Source organism: Passer montanus, unplaced genomic scaffold, assembly GCF_014805655.1.
Source record: "Passer montanus isolate IOZ18808 unplaced genomic scaffold, ASM1480565v1 scaffold1, whole genome shotgun sequence".
Taxonomy (NCBI): Eukaryota; Metazoa; Chordata; class Aves; order Passeriformes; family Passeridae; genus Passer; species Passer montanus.
In genome coordinates, this window is record NW_024356504.1 from 22,298,561 (window position 1) to 22,321,628 (window position 23,068).

At 40.2% G+C, this 23,068-nt stretch overlaps 1 protein-coding gene across 12 annotated transcripts in view; it reads left to right on the forward strand.

The window, feature by feature from the left end:
* The window catches only part of R3HDM1 (R3H domain containing 1), a 79,315-nt gene that overhangs the window by 19,157 nt on the left and 37,090 nt on the right, over nt 1-23,068 (forward strand). For 8 of the 12 annotated variants that reach the window (XM_039701025.1, XM_039701062.1, XM_039701069.1 and 5 more), the window contains exons 2-5: nt 9,565-9,773; nt 10,620-10,830; nt 17,960-18,001; nt 18,448-18,537. In XM_039701025.1, coding sequence (XP_039556959.1) covers nt 10,660-10,830; nt 17,960-18,001; nt 18,448-18,537 — 303 coding nt within the window. In that variant the 5' untranslated portion in view covers nt 9,565-9,773; nt 10,620-10,659. Of the gene's footprint in view, nt 1-3,149; nt 3,334-9,564; nt 9,774-10,619; nt 10,831-17,959; nt 18,002-18,447; nt 18,538-23,068 lie in introns of all 12 variants that reach the window. The other 4 variants (XM_039701046.1, XM_039701096.1, XM_039701008.1 and 1 more) reach the window with 3 other exon arrangements.

Here is a 23,068-nt window from a genome sequence, read left to right on the forward strand (position 1 = left end):
CTCTTCCTTTTGTAAAGATTGACTTGAAAAAGACTTTTTCTTACATCTTTTTTAATAATGGCATTCTTGCTAATTTTTATTTACTGGGTGTTTTATTTGTGCTGTGGTTGGAAAACCATTAAAAATATCTCTGCTAAAAGAATTTCCCAAGGTGGCAGAAACGGGGGAGATGCCTAAATGTTTTTTGTGTGTTTCTTTTTTTAAAGTGTTACTGTTATCTCTGTTCCAATGAGGAAGTACAAACAAGTTTATTTTCTTTTTGTAAAGATAAGTTTCGAACTGAAAACAGTATTTATAGTAGGCTATGTGCAAATGTGTTTGGTTTTTTTTTCCTATGCAGTTGATGAATGTCTTGTGTTGTGGACCAAATGTCTTTTTGTTGAGATAACAAGTAATTTTGGATGACTGTTAAATTGATGACATTTGATTCCATGAAGATCAGTCATTTAATTTTTATCAAATTTCTGCACTATCAGAACTGCTGACATCAGACCTGCTGTGGTTTTGTTACAAATTAAGCAAAAATACGCTGCTAGAGGATTAAAGTTTGTAGGGTAGACAGTTTTGAAATGGTGATTTGTTTTTACCTGTTGTTTGTAATCACCAGATTTTGAAGCAGCCAGGTTATGTTTGTGTGTATGGTGGTGATGTGGTGTGGTATTTGTGAAGCTGTGGCAACAGGACATAGGTGAGAGCCCTGATAATGCCCCAGGGAAAGTTCTTTCATGTTTCTCTTGTTTGCTTTGATGTTTTTTGTCTTCATTTTATACAGAGATGGTACAGTAACTTATCAAGTTAATGAATTTTGTTATAAGATGGAAAGAAAGGGCCTATTGGAGTTGGAGCTTTTGCTTCTTAACTTTTTTGAAAACTAAGTCCTTTGCATAATTTTGAATATCTTAGGGTCCAAAACAGAATCTTTAACCTTGCCTGGTAACTCCAGGAGTCTGTTCCTACCACCCACTGTTGAAATTTGTGTCAGTTTTAGAGACACATTTTCATGTTACTGATGGAAATATGATGAATAAATGTTAGCTTAGATATTCTGAGAATGAAATCTTATTTATGTACAGAAAATTGTTAGCTGCTGTATGCAGTTGTGGATGGCTATTTTCTAAATGAAATGGAGATTTGTGTCTTAAGAAAGCTGCTATTTGGAGGATCTCCACTAGAAATAGTTGAAGGCAATGCTTCAGTTCATTTACTTAAAATAGCTGGGGAAAAAAATCAATCTTTGACTATTTTAAGGTTTTAGTTTGCTACTGCATCATCTGGGGACTTGTAGATGGCATGACTTTGTTTGATCTTATGTGTTTCTATGGAGTGTTTTGAGTAGAAACATGGTTTTTTTTACATCATCTGGACTCTAAAATATTTATGTTCTCTTACTTCTGGACTGTTTCTAATATACCAAAATTAACCAATGCTGAGCTTTAAAGATTCTTGAAGATACCTTTGGTTAGTTTACAATTGGGTAATAAAAAACAAGTTTCCAATTTTTTTATTTAAAGGTCTTTTAAAGCAACTGTAAACTGCTCTGGCTATGCTTGTACTTTATTGTGCTATAAAACCTCTGACCTTTAGTGAGCATCGACAGCCTCATAAAGAGAAAACCAAGTGTTTTTTTTCCAGAACAATTGATTTCCAATTGACACAAAAAAGCATGTTATTACTCTTCTTATTCCATTTTAAGGCCTTGATACTAGAAATGAGGCTTCAGAGAATGATGTAATGACAGATGATTCTTCTTCAGTTTTTAAGGATTTTTTTTTAATGTGACAACTGTTGCTATTTGATAGTTGAAAACAAGTAGATAGTCAGATCACAGGTCCAAACTCAAACTGGCTTGATGACTTAAAGGTATTTTAAATAGATACATACAGATAAACATTAGACAGATTATTGTGGTGGTGCACACTTTCATGCTATATGTGCATTTCCTAGAATTGTTGGAAGCTTTCTAAAGGTATAGTTAAAAGTGAGTGAAAAATTTGTGCAAAAAAAAAAAGTGCAAGATGTCAAAAGGAGCTGATAAAGGATGGGATGGGTGACCATGCAGTATGAGCAAGGTGAGGATAGCAAGGGCAGGTTTGGGGATTGCTCAAAGGAGAAAATGGCTGGAAGTTGTGGAGGGTGCTGGTGTGGGCACACGGATGCAGAATTTTCTGAATATCAGCTCTAGAGATGGATCAAGAGCTGGGAGGAGTTTTTCTGCTGTCAGTTGGGTTTCTCTGAATGATGAAAGCTAAGCCAACAAAGTCTTCGTCAGCATAGTTGTTTCTACAGAGCTTTTGCTGGTACAGCAATGTCATGTGAGAAGGGCATTCATTTTTCCCCTCTCAAGCCAACAGAACTATGCTAGCAAAAACTAAAGATATGTCATGCTGTATTTCACAAGCATTTCTAAATAGTTCTTTCCTCATGCCTTTGGACAGGCCTGTTCTTTGGGGGATGAGAGGCTTAGCCATTCAACAGATGGATTTTCCACTAACCTAATGCTCTGCTCTCTCTGAGGTATGGCATTTTGGAAAGGTTAATGCTCTAATAGTGTTCAAGCTGAAATGGCTTTTGTCTGCCAAGGTATGTTTCCCTGTGCAGATGCTTGCCAGGAGGCAATTATATAAAAAATAGTGTTCAGTGAACTGTTTTGAAGTCTGTCTGGGAAATTTTTTTTTTCTTCTCTTCCTAAAGCTACAAAAAAAAAAAAAAAAGTGAGAATAGATCCTAATAGAGCTACAACTTTAAATAGTATATAAACCATTTAAGATTATTTTTGTTACCTTAATGAGGGTGGCCTAGCCACAGAGCTGTGTTTTATAATAATAGTATGTGAATGTTTGCCAGGCTGGTTTTCATCCACCACAGATTGTTCAGTGCTAGAACTGTCATTTCATCAGAAACCCTGCAACTTGGACTTCCACTGTTCTTCATGTTGGGTAGCTCCTCTAGTCAAAACAAGGACTGCAGTGGGATTTTTGTTTTCCTTAGGTAGTACCTAGCATGCCCAACCTCTTCCTTTCCTAAATGGTGAAAAGAACAGTGCTGTAGGCTGCCAGGTTTAATAGTGAGCTGGAAGCACCTTATAAGAACCCCTTTGTCATGTTCCACTGTAGCAGGAGCTACATCCAGAGAACTGTTTCATTTTCCAGGAGGAAACTGAAGGTGTTTACTTCCTTTGATGTACCTGGCTCTGATTGTTTGTATCAGAAGTGACGTGCAAGAAGGGAACCAAGAGGAGAGAAGGACAGTACTTTGTGCAGAATGGAACAGCTGAGCCTCCTGGGGACCAGAGCACTCTGAAGAAGCAATGGGTAGTGGCAGAATTTTTTCAGGGTACATTTCAAGTTTTATTTTTTGAGTTTATGGATAACAAATGTCAACAAACTCCTGATTTCCACAGGTATTTGGATACTACAGTGTCCTATCAATATGAAGAATAAAAGACAGCTCAAGTCTTGCTTGCCATTAAGTATCTCATTCTCATTTATGCACCTACATTCCTGGAGGAATTATCTTGTTATTCTTTGTCACTGTCAGCTCAGTGTTTCTATTGCATTCAGGAGTGAACTCACAGGAGAAGGTGAGGCAGGATTAAAGAGCCTTAGAGTATTGCTCAGAATTTAAAATATAAAAAGAGGGGGAGGGATAGTTGCTAATAATACACCTTGGCTTCTCACATGCCTATTCCTGTGAAAGGTGTCCTCTTTAACAGCCTGTCAACTGTCTCATGAGCAGTGGTAGTGTCCCATCTGAGGCCCTGAGTGTGAAAAAGAAGGGCGCTATATTGCTCTGTAAGAGAGGTTGTAGCATGCAAAATGCCCCAGTAAAGAGAAGAAGGTGTTTAAGAATACTGGGGGCAAGTTTCAGGTTTTGTTTCTAATGTTCAGCATTATTGTTGTCCAAATGACACCCTGTGTGCTGAGTGTGTGCATGTCTGGAGTGGGTGTTTCACAGGTGTGTTCTGGTGCTTTAAGGCTGTCTGTGCCTTTCCTTCCTCTCTCCAGGCTGTGCCAGTGAGGGGAGGTGCTGCCTTGGTCCCAGGGGTGCCCAGCTGTGCCCTGGGACAGGCAGTGCCAGTCCCTGTGAGCTCAGGGAGTGTAAACCTGTGCTGTGCTGCTGCTGGAGCAGCACCTCTGACAGGGCAGGACACTAAACAGGAGAGCAAATCTCTTTGTAAAATTGCAGCAAGATGAACTAGAGCAGGACCTGGGACAGCCTTTTATTTGGTTCACTTTTGAGGGGTTTTCCTTCCAAATTGGAGGAAACTTTGTTGAGAAGGTCTGCAAATGGCTTCTGGTGCATTTGGTTCTATTTCTGTCCAGTTAATTTTTTAATGATGTCTACACTTGGTAGTAGGACATAACATGCACAGACAGTGAGATGCATTCAGTCCCTAATTAATTTTGGAGGAGATAGCTGCACATTGTACTTTTGTATTCTGATTTATCATACTCTTTCTTTGAAAATCTGATTACTAAGTACCTTGGTAAATTGAATCAAATAAGAAGTCTCTTCTAATACTAATGGAGTAAATAGCATTTAGTTGTTAACTGATTAATGTAAAACTTCAAAATCTGTGTAAATAGCATCATCAAGAAAAGCATAAATCTTTGATTTAAGTGTATTTGAGTAATTGCAGCATGGATTCAGTTGTATAGCATTTTCCACTAAACAAAACTAGGGAATCTTTTAGATTCATCCTTCAAGTGGACCAATTTCTCATTTGTTTGTTTCTAATAATTGTTTTAATTAAGATCAGACCTGCACAATATCAGAGTTCAATAGGCAGGCCGGGACTCTTTGCTCCCTAGTTGGTCGTTTAATGGGTCTCAAACTTCAGCCATGACATGCAGAAAGCAGGAGTGTGTTGACTTTTCTGGAAACAGAGAACAGCTGTCTGCATAATTCCAGTTTATACTTCTGATAATTGTACAAAGCTGCTTTGAATTTTCTGTTCAATGAATGGCAGTCTTAGTATCAGCTGCTACATTTTTACGGGTGCTGGGTGGTATATTTTAACAGCCTGGGCCACTAGTTACTAGGGAGGGCAAAATTGCAGACCCTGGCATATGGCTCCTGGATCATCCATGAGCACAGCCTGGTTTGTTTCTGGGCAGGAGAATTGTTGCTCCCTCTGGAATCCTCCCGTGCTCTCCAAGTCAGGATTTTCAAGGTTGTGTGGGGTTGCTTTCGTTTGTTTTCTCTCCTTTCCTCTCCTTCATCACCTTGGGCACTTTTGTCCAGTCCTTTTCCCATCTCTGCCTTAACAGAAGTTTCCCGGGGGAACTAATTTGTTCCAAATATAGATGTTTGCCAGGTTGTCCACCTTTTGTTTCAGGATTCATCTCCAGGCTCTCAGCTACCAGATAATAACATTAACCTGCATCTTCTTGTTGCTTTATTTGAGTTGGGCTGGTGCTGTTGAAATGCCCTTGCTGGAACTGCTGGGGCAGAGCTGAAAGTCACCCCTGCAGAAAGAGCTGTACAGCTGCTGCTCTTCTTCCTGGGGCTTTGTTCCTGCTGCCCAGGGCTCCCATAAATGTCCTGTGCACCCCCATGGCCTGTTAGCCCAACAGAACCTGCCCTAGCCCAAGGGCTTCATGGTTCTGGGTCACTTCTCACAGGGAATCACACCATGGACAAGTTCAGCAAACACCAGAACTGGTGGAAAGGTGGAGCTGGAGACTGTGGGACAGAGGCTGTAGGGAGCAGGAGGAAGAAGCAGGAGCTCCCCTTCATGAGTTCTCCCTTGATTTGGGTGTCGCAGACATCTTGCCAAAATTAATTGCTACCAAGAGCTGTGTGTAGGCAGTGGTATACAGAGATTAAGCAGTAGCTGGATGCAGTAATTTTTTTAGTTATACCCATAGTTTTATTAAGAAAATTTTGATTGATACCTTTCTGCTTAAGGTATTAACATTTTCCTCTTCCATCCTATGAAAGCAACATATGTAACTTTGAGTGTTTTCAGTTGGTGAGGAGAGTTCTAGTCAAAGGATCCCTGAGGTAATGGTGTTAATATAGATTTGTTTATGTAATTGAGGTGAAAAATGGCTGGGAAAAGCTCTTGTTGTGCAGGTCTTTCATATAGATCTTCAAAAATCCATTTTCCTAGGAAAGGTCCTGACTTTTCTAAATAAAAAACTAATCACTTCCTCATCCAAGAAAGGTTTATACTACTGTGATGTCAGGGGTGAAGCAAAACTTTTCCCACAGAGTTTGGAGGATTCATCCACCAACCTTCCACTTGAAGGAGGGAGTTGCTGTACAAACTTGCTGGGGAAGTTGTGGGAAGAGGCTTGGTTGGTTGCAGGAATTCTGTTGATTTATCAGTCAACAGAAGCTTGTTTAAGAAATAAATTTTCACTTTACCTTTCCACGTTCCTTTTTCACATTACCTTTCCAAAGTGTGTCTTTGCATGTTGAACATAGATTTTTTTTTCACCCCCACCCTTCTAATCCTGTTTTCTGCCCTGAATTGGACTGATACAAATTATTTTGACAGTCATTCCTGGGGTCTTTTGACAACAATTATATCAATAATTTGAGAAAAAAATTCCCTTTCTGTCTATGACCATCTCTTTTGAAGAAAAAGAATGTATTGCTTCTGTTGTGGGCAGTGCAAAGCTTCCTATCTCCATCTACACTGCCAACAAGGAGTTGGAACTCTTGATGCTTCTTAGAGAAATTGGATTAAGTGGATCCTATTCCCAGAAATATCTCTGCTCATTACAAGTCAGTTTAGTGGGTTTACATATGGTAATGTTCAAGTCAGAACCCAAAATGAGGCACCCAGTGGTTTTTCATGTATCAAGATTCAGGAGGCTGCCATCATAAAACTCAGGAATGACTTTGCTTTAGTCTGTTGGGTTTTTTTTTTACTTATCTTCTAGGCTGTGCAAAAGAAAGCAGTAAGAGCACAGCACTGACTGGTTTTCTGATCTGCTGACTGCAAGGCTCATATCTGTGGAGTACTGGACATCATCTCACAGCTGATAAGAACACTTCCCTCTGAAAGGGGAGAGGAGCTGCATGGACAAAGTGGTGACCACTTGTTGGAAGAGGATTACCAGATTTTAGGATGAATATTGGGGTATAATGGTGCTGATATGATGAGGAAGAATGTACATTTCAGTACTGAGTATTTAGATGGGGCAGCAGTCCTGAGGGTGAAGAACATAGGTATGACATTTATCCTCCACTCTTACACGCAAGTCCTTTTACTACCTGTCTGTTAAAGTAGGGGTCTGTTTTTGTCACCTGTGAAAGATACTAGAATTAGTGGGTTTTCTTTCATGAGACGTGTTGGGAGCTGTTTGAGCTTTTAATTGCAAACCCAGGTAGTGCTCTGCCCCTAATACTCAGTCCTTTCAACTGTTTAGATAATTTTAGGGCAGAACCTCATTTGTGTCCCTCCTATTAAAATCTGCAATACTATGTTGGTCTGTATTGCAATCCAGTGTAAAGCCAGTGCTGGGATTTTGTTTCAATTAATCAGTTTGCTTACCAGACCCTATTTTCTCCCTTTTCTCCCCAAAAAACTGAGCAGCTCCTAAGGGCTGCCTTCCTGCCTTATTTTTTTTTCTCTCCTTTTACCTGTCCTACATGGGGCACAAGAAATTAACTTCCAACTGTACGGGGAGGTGAAAGAGGTGGGATTCATAAGGAAGGGGTGATTTGTTCCACCACTCAGTCTGCAGCACATAAAATTCCTTAAATCTTTTTTTAATCCAGTCAGTGGAAGTTTAGAAACTAGAACCAGATCATCTCAGCTATGAAAATTGGCTGAATTAGAGGAAACTTCAGGGGTGGAATGTTATCCAAGTACTTAAACTCACAGTTGTGGATCACGAACACAAGGTTGCATTACCAATCTCAATGAATCTATGGCTGGTATTATTAAAAATAATCAGGCAAGCAAAGATTCATCTTTCTATTCTGTGTTCTTTGCTGCTAGTGTGAAGCACAGGGTTTGGCATTTACGCATAGATGCACATATGGTGATTCCAGTTGACTCAAAATAGCTCCATTCTATGAACCCAAAGTTGAGATATTTTTTTGTGTGAATTGGAGCTCCACAGCTTTTCCTCAGTTCTGTCTCTTTGACTGTAGGATACATAACACCAAATCTGCAGGCTTTGAATCTATCTGCAGGGAAAAATCTGTTCAGAACAAGTTATAAACTAATTTGCACTTAGTTTGTCGTAGGAAATGTAAGGACTTTTCTTGTTCATCAGTTTCCTGGATTGACCTAGGCAAGCAAGGATATTTGCAAACTGTGTTTTGGTAACTGAGTGTGCTGTTACATGTTTTTAGAATGGTGTTGCAAATGGGCAGGAGCTCTTAGTGTATTTGATAGAATCAAAGAAAAACTTGATGTTGATTATCATTAGTATTTTGTGATTTATGTAGGGAGTAGTAATTAAATTACACTTATTTTGCAGTATTATATTTGCAACTGGGCATAAATGTTTTGGGTTTTGTTTTGCTGTCTTCAGCCTGTAATGTTTTTAACGTGTATCTAAATACTGTACAGGTCACATGTCAGTCAACAAGGTGAAACAGCATCTCTATTCAAGTTTTGTTTACTGTAAAGGTTCTGAGCTTCTTAATAAATTTTGTATCAGCATCTGGATTATCTGGAAAAAAACACCTCAAAAACCAACAATCCAGGATATCCTTTGTTGCATTTTTGCATTTTTCCATTTCCAGTTTCTTTCATCCTTAATCCTTTTCCCTCCATTAGATTCAGCATATAGGATCTCTTAGAAGCCTGAACCATAGCCCATCTTTTATCTTTCTTTTCCATGCTTTGCAGCAAATTTCGGTGCTCCAGATGTCTGTAGTAGCTCATCTCTTACCAAACTGTGTTTCTTCAGCTCTGGAGCAGCGGTTGTAGCCAGGCTTTAATCTCCCCTGTGAGGGAGCAGGAGGAGCTGGACACCCCAGGTATTCTCAGGGCTCCACTGGATCTGCTCTTAGAGCTCTGGCCTGGCCTGCAAATGCTTCCTTGGCCTGGTGCTATTACTTATTTCTCAACTCTGAAAAAGAGGGAAGATGGAAACTCTTCAGTTTTGCAGAAATGTGTAAATCCTCATTCCAGGGCAATTATTTTCTTGAATAAAGTGAAGCCATCTTCTGTGATTGTTGTTGCCCAAAACAGGGCTTCTGGGTTGTGCTCATAGATGATTAACAAAGAGAAAAACTGTTCTGCTGACAGCCATTTGTGAGCTTTCATGGCCTGTTACTCCTCCACACCTGCTGGGCTGCATATTTCAGACTCTTTGGGAAGATACCTCCTTGTTTATAGAAGCGGAGTTTCAGGAATGCCAACAAAAGTTTATTGTGACTACTTGTTAACTCTGTAATGCAGAAATGTCTTGGACGTCCAATGAAACTGTTACTGTTTCTGGATAGAATGAGCAGGATGGATATGACATGGTTTATTTTTTTTCTTTTTTTTTTTCCTTAAAATGACTATTTAAGTTTTTAGGTGTCATCATGTTCCATCTCCCCTTCCACAGCAAATAAAAATATAATGCATTTCCTTTGTTGATTTTTCAGGCATTCAAAAGGGATGTTCTTGCTGATTCAAGACCAAACAGTTCTGTCCAGGACTCTACACTGGGGATAAGGACATGGGACTCCTCCTGCCAGATTCCAGCTGGTTCATCACAACTGACATCTTGGCTGACAACTGTGAAAAGGATCTGCGGATTATTCTATTTTATTTTTGTGGGAGACCACAATCCCCAAACTCTAGGACATATCAGGTACTAAATCAAACACTGAGCTTTTCCATAACATTATTGGATTGTTATTTGTTTCTTATGAAGGAGTTTAGGCATTCAGATCTTACTCTTTATTTCTTATAGGAAATGGAAAACCCTTGGTTTTGCATCTTGCAGTAGCTGAGTAATGACAAGGAGTTGTGTTTCTTATTTCCTTTGGAAAATTTGGGGTTTATTAGTTATGTTTATATTGCATTTAAAATTATTATAATAAATTGTAATTGCTGTTCATGGTTATTATCCTAATTACCAAATTGTTTCTTTCTTCTTTGTTGTTTTTGAGAGAATGCTTAATTTTATTAACACTAGTTTTGCTACAGTTTGTAAGTAAGATAATTCCTGCATTCAGAACTTGTCTGGTTATTACCTGTCAACAAGGAAATTTTAAAAGTTCATGAAATTTATGAGTGTTTGCACACTTGGGGTGTTATGATTCATGTATTTACTTCCAACCCCTTTTAAGATAAATCTATATGTAATCTTCTTTTCCTTTGAGAAAATCTTGCCTTGTTTCTGTTGGAGCCTAGTTTGATTTGGAGTATCTGAATGTTCAGGTGTTTATTTTTAAAATGTGGAAGAGAAAATCTGTGAGTGTTATCCAAGAGTGTAGCTCTCCATTCTTGTTTGTGTAGATGTCTGCTGTTACAGACCACTGATAAACGTGGTTAAAAAGACATTACTCCTTCTAATACAAGACAGAAAAAAGTATCATAGCAGAGGGGGGATCCTTTTTGCAGCAAATTCATGTTTATTTTGGGTAGCTTTTTAGGTATGGCTTTTTAATTCATTTTAAATTACTCAATAATTCACTTTTTCTTTGTTCTAAAGGTTCCATATTTCTTGTAGAATTTTAAAATAACCTTTTCTAATGAGGATGTCTGATATTCTTACTGTAAAAGATGAAACTGATGCAATGAAGGGTTCAGAAGCTGAATTTAAAGATACAGACCCAGTTGAAAACCTAAAAAAATCAGGAAGTCAGGAAGAGATTCAAGTGGAAAAGGATGAAAATTGCCCTGATAACAGGAACAATATGCCGGTAAGAAGCTTTTCACTTCATTCTTCACTAGTATCATGTTAAATAAGTCTGTGTCTTGTTGTGCTCCATTCTCTTGATCCTCTTACATGTTTCTTTGGTACAGCAAGGAAAACTTTGTTGGTTTTAGGGAAGTAAATATGATGATTATTGCTTCCTCTCTCCTCCTTTGCCCCACTTGTCTGTTATACTCATGTAAATATGACTCAGTCATTTTTCATTCTGTGAAGTAGATGAGTGGTTTTGCTGGGAACCAGACAATTTGTCCGTGTTTGTGTTTCCCTGAGTGCATATGTGAAGTCTTTCATTGTAGCAGAACAAGGAACAAACTCAGGCTGGCTTTTGCTGCTGCTGAATCCTGACAGAGTTTGGAGCTGGGCTGTGTGTGCTGTGTTGCTGCTTTGAACACGGTGCTGCAGCTCAGCCAGGCCTGTCTGCCCTGGGCAGGGGTGGCCAGCCCGGGGCTTTTGAGCTGTTGCACTTTGCAGGTGCCTCAGATGTGGATTTTTCCAGTAGAGCTGTTCAGCATAAGACTGAAGTGATCAGCTGTAGGTAATCCAAATCCCCAGGAGCCAGAGGGATCCAGAGCTCCTGAGGCCAGAGGTCTGAGTGCTGCCCCAGCCAGTGCAGAATGAGCTGGGGAGCATCATCCTGCCTTGGTGGGCAGCAGATTCTCCCTGCACCTTCTCTTCTCTGATCTTCACTGCTTGACAGCTTTGGGAAGTGACTCCTTTGGGTAGGAAAGCTGAGGCAGTTCCTTGTGCACACGCTGAAAATCTGAGGCATATAAATGGATGGCTTTTGGAGGTGGGAGAAGTGAAGCACCTGTAAGGAAGTCGTGGCATCACATTTCAAGTGAGAAGGAGGCAAAGCAAACAGTGTGAAAATACCTTGTGTCAATGGAGAACACACTGATAAGGAAGGGTTGGAATTTGTGGCAGCACATTTAATCTAATCTGAGATGTAGGTGTGGGACAAGAGAGCTCACTCCTGGCTGAGGCTGCCCACCTGGTCACTGAGCACTGTAAGCAGCTCATGTGAGGGGAGGGGTTCAGGAAAGCAACAGAAAATTTCTGACACAACCTACAAAACAGGCCAGATTTGTAAAAGGAAACACAGAAGCTTGTGTTTGGCAAAAACTTTAGTTGTCTATAGGAATTTTGTGTTTGTGGGTTAATACTAAGCAATTTTTTTTAGAGAAGTCCTGATTGGGATCTGAGGGATCTCTTGTGGATTGCAAAAACAGGACAGTAGCTTATTAGATTCTTGTTATTGAGATTTGAGTAAAAGGTTCTTTGGGGAGTAGTTTTGTTCAAGATTAACAATTCAGTATTCCACTGGGTGAAGTAAGTTTTATCTTCTATGTTAAATTGCTTCCAGATAAATCTTGTAGACCACTGCAATAACAATAGTTTTACACTTTAATATCTGCTGGCTTTATTAAGGCTGGCATCAGTATAAATAGATAATTTTATGGAAAAAATAAATCCTTGAAATGAAATATTTCTCCTGTAACATGAGAAATAACTGCTACTGAAAAGCTGGGAGATATTATAGCTGAGCTGGTATTTTCTTTAATTAATGGAATATTCTAGTACTGAGCCTTAAAAATCTACTGTTTAGTTATTTTCATACAGTTCAGTAATTTGGAAAAATCTCATTCACATTTTCTCATTTAACAAGTTTTAGTGTGGAAATTTCTATGAGACTCAAGTGGCAATAAGAAATAAGCCTTCCTGCAAACAACTGCTGCTGCCTCGTCAGAGTGCAGAGGAATGAACCTGCCAGTGCTGCCAGGGCCTGTGGGCTGGCAGGGGGTTCATTGCTCAGCTGGGTGCTTGCTCAGGAGCAAGAGCTGGTGGCTGAAGTGATTATCTCACATCCACAAAATGGACTGGACACTGAAGGCTGTTGGATAGAAACAGCTCTGCTGTCACTGTGGTGTCCTGGAGTCTCCTTCAGAATCAGAACATTGCTGGTACATGAGCAGTTTAATTCAAAACTGAGGATGCAGATTTCCAGAGTGGCAGAAGACAGACAGTTACCAAATGGAACCTGGCTACTGTGAGCAAACCCCTTGCAACAACTGAAATCAGCAGAAGTTAATGTCACTTGTACTGTGGAGGCTGCTAGTGCAAATATATGTCTCATATTTGAGGGTTTCCCATTTAAAGCATGTTTTATGCAAAAATACAAAACAAAAATATGGGGTTGTCCATAGTAAAAAAACCCTTGTGGAACAGTAGCAGTCAGCAAGTTTTTATCTAATGGATGGTTAAAAAATTTGATGAAATTTCAGTGGACATAGTACTTGTCATTAAGTTAAATGGTTAGGTTAAATGTTACTGTGGTGGTGGAAAAAAGAGCAATGAATTTGCTGAGAAATGTTAGAAAAGATTATCAGAAATTTACTGGAATTTGTTATGTACTTCTGTTTACTGAGTGCTTCAGAGGATGGGTTGGTCATGAGGGTTGGGTTTGGCTCTCCTCCCTGGTGGCAGAATAGGTTTGGTACCTACTGACAGACTACAGTCACATTCCTCAGTACAGTTATCACTTCATCACTTTGACTTCTTTACGCCATGGAAGAAACAGGCTGTGATTTTTCCTCTGTCTGAACTTGGCATTCCATCAATGGAATGCTCAGTGATAAATTTACCGCTCAATTTATCGAGTAGGTCATCTAACCATGTCCCATCATCAACTTTGATCTTAGCTACACCTTCCTTCCATTGCTGTATGCTCTTATGGATTCTGAATGATCAGATAAGTTCATGCAACACATTCCATCATGGGCCATTGAATTCAGGCATGTTTTTGGAACAGCACAGTTCAGAAACCGGTGGTTTTATTTTGAAATGCAACTGTGGTTGTAAATTCCAGATTATTTGGAGGTTCTGCATTAATAACTGATTGGCTGCTGTGTCTGGAGGTACAATGTGAATGAGGACAATACCTAATTACAGTACATGGCCAGCACTCCCCATTTCTTTAAACAGTACAAAAGTAGTGTTACTGATACAGAGAACATTTCTAAACTGGCATATTTGCAGTGAGGTTCAAGTGTCATTTCAATGGCACTGGAGACAAGAGGCACTGTTATGAAAAGTACTTTCACAGAAGTCATGTGCACATCAGCACTGTGGTGGGTTTGTGGTCAGAAGGGTTTTGGTTCACCAGTCGCTGTTGTCTCCCAGCTGTTCATCTTACCCAGGCCAGGTGACAACCAATGGAATCAGAGTTAGCTGCAATACAGGGTCTGTGTTGCTGTCTCTGGGGGGTGAGACAGGCAGTGTCATCCACTGTAAGGACAACGCTGCAGGAAATGCTGACAACAAATTAAAGATCCTGGATTGATCATGCACGTTAGTCCCTTATGTTTTTTTAATTAGGAAGACTTCTGTTTTAAAACCCAAAAAAGCCTCATGGCGTGAGTGCAGGGTGGTACCCATCTACTCTATGATAAAGGCAAGGCAAATGTTGTGTTAAGTGAGTATAATTCTGGTTTTGTTTTATGCTAATTAAGCAGATATCCTTGTCCTTTGGGGCAATTAGATAATTTTTTTTTACTTAGCAACTTGACATCTCTCTTCCTACAAGCATCTTCTTTCTGTACTAGCACAAGTGTTGATCTTCCCTCTCTGTTTCACAGCTGAAGTTCTCTGAAGTCATTCTTTGCCTTTTCCCCAGCTGTTTTGGTCTTGTCAGGATTTACCTGTCTTTGTGTCCAAAATATAGGATGTAATAATTTTGAATAGATCAATGATTGGGCAGATTCTCTTATTCTTGAGCTGCCTCCATGTCCAAGGGTGAAACTATTTTTCCATCAGTCATCCTCTACTGTGTCATGGAAAATTGCTGTCACTGCTCACTAATGCAGGACAGCAAGTAACCATGGACCACACTGTTCTTTCCATCAGCTTTACAAAGCTATCCATGGTTCTTGGGACTGCAGCACTTGACTGGGTTTAAAATTGAGACCTAATTTTGCAGAAAGGTAAAAAACTGAATGTCCTTAGAACGCTCTTTGTTCAGATTTGTCATGTTGTGCCTATCCTCAGCAATGCCCAAATGGTACTTCAGAAATAAAACCTCTTCTCACAAAACTTTTCACACGTCTGAGTTTGCCATCTTGTGCCTGACCTGTTTTTATTCAGCTTGTTTAGACAGCACAGTGATGATAGAGGAAGGCATGTAACAGCTCCAGATCTTTCCATTTAGTATATGTGAGCTGGTGAGGTACTTAGGAAAAAATAAAGTAGGCAAATACTCCTACTGAAAACCTGGCTATTTATATGTTTTTGATAAAAGCTGCCTTACTTCCCTTTTTATTTTGCAGTTGGAAATGTAGCATAGTAGTTGGTCTGAAAAGTTGTGTTGGTGGGGTTTTATCAAAGGCAAGAACCTAATCATTATTTTCATTATGCAATTATTTGAAATACTTGCTTTTAAACACTGTCTTGAAATCCTGCCCATAATGGCTATAAATAGGGCTTTCATTAACACAGTGTTTTCTTAAGGCAGTGAAAGTCTTTGAGAGCTGCAAATATAAAGAAATTGCCTAATTTGCACTCACCGAGGATTGCATATTCTAAATGAGCTAGAAATTATTTTTCACAAATGGGGAACATAAAGATGTTCTGTATGAGCAAAACTTTGTAAATGCAGAGAAATTAGGACAGAGATAAAACTCATGGGCCTGAAAAGAGAGAAAATGTACATTAACAGCTACAACGTGCATTGGCTACCTGCTGTCCTGGAATTCCAGTGGAAGTGGTGTCATCCTCTGTCAGTGTGGTTTTGCCCAAGACAAACTGGATTGTACCCACCCATCTCCAAGCTCTGAGAGGGCAGTTCCTGGTGGTGTCAGAGGAATTTGGGGTTTGTGCTTCCAGGCCAGGCCGATCTTGCACCATCGAGCTGTGCTCTCCTGAGCTGTCCCTGCAGCCTGGCCCCACCAGCTTTGTTCCAGTGCCTCTGACCTGTCATGTGTGGTGCTCACTGCTCACAGTCACAGCTGGGTCTTGGGGACTGGGATTTTGGATTTGGACATCCTTAAAGTCACCCAGGGAAGCCAGGAGTCCACACCTATCACAGGGCTGCTGGGCAGGGCAGTTGTTTCTAGATGAGAAGTTTGAGTATGATGGATGGAGTTTACTTTTCTCATCTGTGAAGGAAAAACCTCCCTCCTACAGTGGCCTTCCAGCTCTCCCCAGTATTATTGATGTTTAGTCCCAGCAACCATTTCTTCTTTTTTTTAAATCACTTAAAAATAACTGAAATGTGTGTGACTTATCTAATTATTGAGCAGTAGCTCGATGTCTTGCATAACTGGGTTGAATTCCCTCTTGTGCCCTATCAAATCTGGATCTGGGTGTTTGCTTCCATATATTCTTTTGGCTGATGTACTGGCTTCAAAGCTTGCAAAATTTTGCAAAAGATAAACAATTGCCCAAGTATAGATTCTTTTGCCTCTTGACAGTGAACTGAGGACTCCACTGGCAGTCCTGATGTGACTTTAAATTTGCGCGACTTTATTTGAACACACCTAAGCTGATTGAGGCTGGAGTAATTGATAGGAGCTTCGGAAATCATCTAGTTTTTGAAATTTAGTAGCTTGGTGTAACAGACACTTTGTCAGGGATATGCAGTGCCAGCTTTCAGGATGCAAGGAATGCTTTCAGAGGAGATGATGGAAAGGAAAACAAACTTTGCACGTAACAGAAAAACTCGAAGTCTCTGTGTGGTTCCAGGTATGGAAACAGCAAAACTCAGAGTCTGAATGGTTCCAGGTATGAAGCGTTTGAACTGTCGTTGCTGCTCAAAATCTCAGCAAGCTTCCTTTAAAAAGCTGGTGGTGAGTTCAGTTAGTTCTCAGTGCAGCTATTTAAAATTCTGTTACAGAGTGAAATGAGCTCCCCTTCTGCTGCTCCTCAGCTAAGCTGGTGCATTATCCAAAATAGACATGTGGGACTTGAGGAAAACGAAAGACAAAGCTGTTCTGCCTTTACATGGTGGAGCTCTTTGCTGTAGGTGAGGTGCCTTTTTGGTGATGTTGTATGCCCTGCTCAGAAGTTCAGGCACTTGATAGACATCTCCTGTGAGCTAAGGCAAGGAGAGCTGCATTTATGGAGTTTGCCAGTGGAGTTTCTATTCAGTTTCCTTTTAAAGGAGGAAATATTGTCCATTAAACAACATTTGATATTGCATTACTGATGTTAATTTCTCCTTACAAATATTAGGCCTGTGCTCACTAAAACCTGTTCTGTTAAAAGCTTGTCTATTCATCAGTTTTAGTTCTCCAGGGAAACCAGTACTTAAATTATGTGATGCCACTCTAAATGTTTCTATTCTTGTGCTACTGGCAGTGAGGGTTGAGTTAGTTTTAACTATGCAGTTAACAAATCATTAAATGCTTTTGTTGATTCAAATGTACCTTTCAGCTGTGCATACTGTAGTAAAAGCCTGATAATTTTTTTTAAGAATCTATTGTAATAGAAGAAGGGCTTTGGGAGGAAAAAGCAAATTATTGCATAATAAGTTACTAAAATGGCTCTGGGAGGAGAAAAAGCATATTAATTCATAGTAAATTACTAAATGAAAAAAAATCAGTAGCCCATTTTAAAATATACTTGTATAGGTCCCAAGATGAAAGAAAAAAAACCCCACATGTTTGAAGTTGCTCATGATAGGTTATCATCTGTTATCTGTTCCCTTGGTAGAGGCAATGCTTTCCTTTTTTAATATAATTTTTCTAGATAGGTTTCAGGAGTAGGAAGAAAATTTATAAAAACCATGTCATGTTGCCAAGGAAATTAGAAAACAAGAATTGAAAGCGTAGCTGAGAGCTGGCTGAGAGAGTGAACTGCTTGGATGCCACTGAACAAGGATAATACTTGGTTCCTGTAAAAGTGCTCTGATACCTATTGCTGATAAATGAAGAAGGGAAATCAAGGACAAGGCTGATGAAAGCGGGAGAGCTCCGAATCCGTCAGCCCGGAGCGCCTGCTGTTCCTTTCACAGATCTGCCCGTGTCAGTGCTAACTGTCAAAGCTTTCTCTTGTACAGCCTTTTGCATTAACAAACTTGTGCCCTGAGCTAATGTCCCCTTCTCTGTTGTGCCTGTCGCCAGCGGCCAGCGCAGTCCTTTGCCCAGACGGCCAAAAGGTCCAAGGTACGGTAGCCCGGTGTGCTGGCATGCCAAGGGAGCCCTTCGTGCTTGCTGCGCCTTCGTTACTTTGTGGAAAGTGCCTTTAGTTTTCTTTTTTGGCATTGTAGCTTTGTTTTATTCTGTTGGGTTTTTGTCTTGCCTAGTTGTTTGCTTTTGTGATTTGCCTTTATCTTTTTGGTGGCTTTTTATTGTTACGGAGAGAAAATCTTTCCCAACATTTTATTTACTTTTCTTTAGATGTGCTCTATTGTGCTGGTAGTGCCTTTAAAAGCTGCAATTGCTTGGTTATTTTTATCCTAAAGGGAATTATTTATTCTGTTGAAAACGTGAAAAATGCCGTTTTCAGCCATTTTGTTTTTCATATAATGAATGAAAAAAATAATGGCTTATGGTATATTTATATTATCTTTTATAAGCCATAGATTTTAATTTTACATACTTTCCTTTAGTCAAACACAAAGTTAAAGTTAGTTCGGAGCCTTGCTGTATGTGAAGAATATCCACCACCTCCCACAGCTGAAATATCCCAGGACCTCCAGGTAAAAATTACCTTACTGCAGTTTCTGGAACAATTTCAAGTAACTTCTTGTTCAAAAGAAAGTCTGTTGGGTATTCTTTAAATATGTGGATACCATCTGGTTTTGTTTTTTCTGTTTTTTTGGGGTTTTTTTTTACTACTGGTGTAATGGAGGTGATAATATCAGGTGCAGAATTTGCTGCTTTGTTTTTCTGTACTATACTAGTTGATATCTGTGGGCAGGAAGAGGGGGTTTGTCAGTTCTTTTAACATATTAGTCCAGCAGTGCACTTGAGGGACTCTTAAACTGCTTAAGTGCTGTCTGCAATTAGTAAGACAGAAACATTGTGATTAGTATGGAGCCTAACTTATTGTCTTTGTATATTTTGAAAATGGAAACAGTTGTGATTTCTGATGTTGTAACTGAATTTCTGCATATTAGTCCCAATTGCTGGTAGCTATGCAATACCTGCCTGAGGTATATCTGAATTAATTAATCTATTAAAATTATAGAACACACTTACAGAAGTTCCTACATGCTGAACAAAATATGTAAAATTACTTTAGAGAATTTAAACAAAATCCATGTTTCCTGACTTTACCTCCGTACCAGTCTGGATTTTTAGAGCAAAACCCTGCTGCTGGCTTTAGTTCTGTGCATGAGTGAGGGCCATCAAAATGCTGGGTTTGTTCATGCCTATCAAAACAGAAATGGGCCTTTGCTGTTTTTGAAAAGCTTCTAAACTGTGCTTTTGTGAAAAGTCTCCCTTTGGTTAAGAAGGAAGCAGTAGAAAGCAGGATGTGAGGGGGTTTTGCTGGAGAGGGGATAATTCAGTTCTGAGGCAAGATGGACATTGAGAGCTCATGTAGGTTTTTGTCAAGCTAATTAAAATTTTTTGAGACTGAAACAGTAGATTTGGACTGAAACCCTCCAGGTTTGGGGGGGTTTTGTTCCTTTCAAAAAATAAGAAAATAGTATTTTTGTAGGCTTTTAGTAATATACCAGAATTTGAAGTGTTGACTAGAGGAATTCAGAAACTGGGCCTGCTACCATGATGAAAATCTAAGTCATAGTTTGGAATGGGTTGCAGAGTAAAGGATTAAAAGCCAACAGAAGAGTTATTGATGTTTACAATGATTTACAGTCTTTTATAATGTTTCCCATAATATATCAAAATGGGCTGAGAGATCTGATCAGGCTGAGTTGTTCAGTCTGAAGCAGTGGGGTTTAACTTTGTCAGTCACTGTAGCAAATTACAAGACAGAAACCTGATTTGGTGGACTGATCATCTGTGGTATATTTCCAACATAAGAGGCATTAGGATTTTTCAACCTCCAGCACTAGACAAGACCATGTGTAGAATGGTTTAAAGTCAGGCATTTATAAGGTGGTGTTTGTGGCCAAGTCCTCTGGGAATCTGTCCCTAGCTCTGTGCTGCCAGGTGGCCCTTGAAAGGAGTCCTTGCAGCAGCAGGAGGGATGTCAAGGCTGGCTCTGCAGAATGAATTGGATTGTGTGATAATGTAAGTTTGTACTAAAAGAATACCAGAAAGCAGATTGCCTTAAGAACAAAATTAGAGCTGGCTGTGAGTTTTCTTTGGAAGCAGTAATGTAGAAGAAATGGCTTATGAATCCCAATAGCTGTGCAGAGAATGATTGCTAGAACAAATTTAGTTCTTCCCTGGAGGGTGGAGAAATGTGTTGGAGAGTTAGAAGTGGGAATCTGTTACAAGTTCTGACGCTGGAGTGCAATCCTGTGGGGCACAGGTCTCCCATGACCCTCTGTAACAACTCACACAGGCAATTTCTTCACCCATTTTGCCTCCTTTCCCAAACTATCTTTGGGAAAGCATGGGAGACCTCTTCATATGTGCCAATCAGCTGCTGCAATTGGGACTAATATGCCTCCAGCCCCATGCTCTGAAGCATTAATTGTGCTTGGGATGTGTGGGAGGTGGCTCGGAGAAGGAAGAGCCTGCCTTGCACAAGTGTCTCTTGGCAGCAGGAGAATCGCTTCTTATGCTCCCCCTTCCTGGAAGAGTCACTGCTTCATTGTATCTGTGATCACAACTAAAATTGGCTTCCAGTTTAGTTTTAAGACACAAGACAAATTAAATTCAGGATAGTGTTGCTGGTGATGTTTGGAGAATCACAATTTTGAATTATTGGAAAGTGTTAGGCTTGATAGGATGAAAAATATATGTACTTAACTAGGGAGTGGTGTGAGTTTGGGGATAATTCCATGGTCTTGTCTGTGACTGTTCATGAGTCACCCCTTCACACCAGCAGCTCTGGCAGGGTGAAATTCCTGACACAGGCTGGTGCAGGAGGCACTTAGCAAGGCACCACTGGCTGCTTCTCCTCAGAAGGCTGTGATGGAAGAAGGTGACAGACCAAAGAAATTGTCTCAAGCAGATGAATTTGCTTTCTGATCTATGTTTCTATTTTCAATTGCAACATGAAGGAAGATACTGCTTCTTCCTGAGAAACCTAGATAAGAGCCTTGCATATTTTTAATACTTGTTAAAAAGCTCTGGCAGCCCTTTACTAAAAGGTATTGTGAAACTATAAGCTTACAAATTTATTGTGAGAGGAGAACATAACTGTGATATGTTTGATCTTTTATCTTTGTAACACTAACTCTATATTCTCTTGCCATCATTTGTGTGAACATCAGGTTGTTCTGACTCTATTTTCCAATACAAAGTACAAGCACTAGCAAAGGGTGATCCAGTTCAGCCCTTTTTAAGGAAGAGCTGTTTTCCTATGAATGACAGTTGTTATTATGAGTAACAAGTAAATAAATCTTCAAAAGGCTGACCTTTCTAAGCAAAGTAAAATAGCCCAATGGAGAGGCAGTGGGAGGAGAAGGCAAGGGGATGTAGTGTTAGTTTCTATTGATTTATATTGGTTTTTTCTGGTAGAAAGCTAAGCCTCAGCATGTAGGCCTTTGAGATCTATTCTTACCTTTTTCCCAAATGTGTTAAGCTGGCAGGATTTATCAGGTTTTGATGGTTTGGGATGTCTTCCTGTTTGTTTGGCCTTTTCTTGTTTAATCAAAATTTGGTGACAATTTCCTCTTCTACAATGAGGGCTTGGGATGGATGATCAGAGTTAGGGCAAGGAGTCTGTTCAGTCCAAATGCCAGCAGAGGCCTGCTGCAAACAGGGTGGGATTAAGAGAGTTTTATAGGGGAAGAGAAGTTAAAAGATTTTTCAGCAGCTTTCCAGTCAAGTAGGTCATATTGAATTAGATGCTAGAGTTTTTATAGCATGAAATCACAAGAAAGTGCCCTTTGGTACCCCGTTCTGGTGCATCACACTTTGAAGTAGAGCTGGTGGTAGTAACAGAACTGGCTGTTCAGATGGTGATTCCTTTTTTTAGCTCTTGTTGGGGAAGGAAGTATGAAAATGATTACTTGCTGAGATCCTTTGACTAAACTATTGCTGTGTGCATTACTTGGAATGAGTTTAGAAGTTGCAGTCACTTTTCTAGTGAAGAAAATCAGACTGAAAATTTCCTTAGTTTACTGATGGTTTTGTAGAGTGTTGTAACATGGAGGATAACACATTAGTGAATCCAAGTCAGGAGCAACAATTTAATAGTACAGAAACATTTCTTTCTCAAGTAAAGGTTACACAGCTACTTGGTAGATGGTGAGTGTAGAGCATTTTGTAGTGACAAATCAATTGCTCATTTGAATTACCCTCTGGTTTATGAGGCAAGGAATGCAGAGACTTGTTCTGGATCCTTGAGGTTTGTAGCCAAGTGAATTCTCAAGATTAGGAAAGAATCAGATGGGAGAGTTCCTTGCTGGTGACTGGGGATGGTGTTTATCAGATGCTGTCCAAAGCTGAGAAGGCTTCATTGGCACTGAGTTGTTGTTGTTTAGTGGGTGTTCATGAATTAGGAAGTTTAATTGCAACATTTACTGTGGGGAAAAGTCATAATGAAAGGGAGAGCTGGTAACACTCTCAGTGACTGTTTTTCCCTCCTCTGAAGAAGTTGTGGCCCCGAAGCTGCAGGTGGGAGCTGCTGTTGGCAGAGCCTGGGTGGTGCAGGGCTGCCCTGTGCCAGCACAGGCAGGAGTGGCTGCGGGCTGGGCACGTGAGCAGGCCCCAGCCTGGTGGATCCTGGCTAAATTTAACCCTGGCTGCATTCCACGGGTGAGATCAAGGCTGTGCAATGACACAAGAGCAGAGCTTAGGGCAAGAGCCTGGATGTGGGTAAGAAGGGCTTTGAGGGAAGAGTGAGGACTTGTGTGGGGAAGGATTAAGGTGCAGGGCAGAAGAGGGATAGGCAGGAGAGCGTGAGGGGCAGTTCTCTGGATTGGGAGGGATTAGATGATGTCAGGGATGTGGAGGTGACAGCATGGACTCAGCTGGCATCTGGGGGAGCAGAACTGTCATTAGAGGGAGTTACAAGGTGACAGGGGAGTCTGGTTCTGACAGGACTTGGCCACTGCTCCCGTGGGAGTCCCTCAGGCACAGTGAGTCCATTGCTCCCAAACTCCTTGGCTCTGGCTGTCTGAAATGTGTTGGTCCTCCACTGAC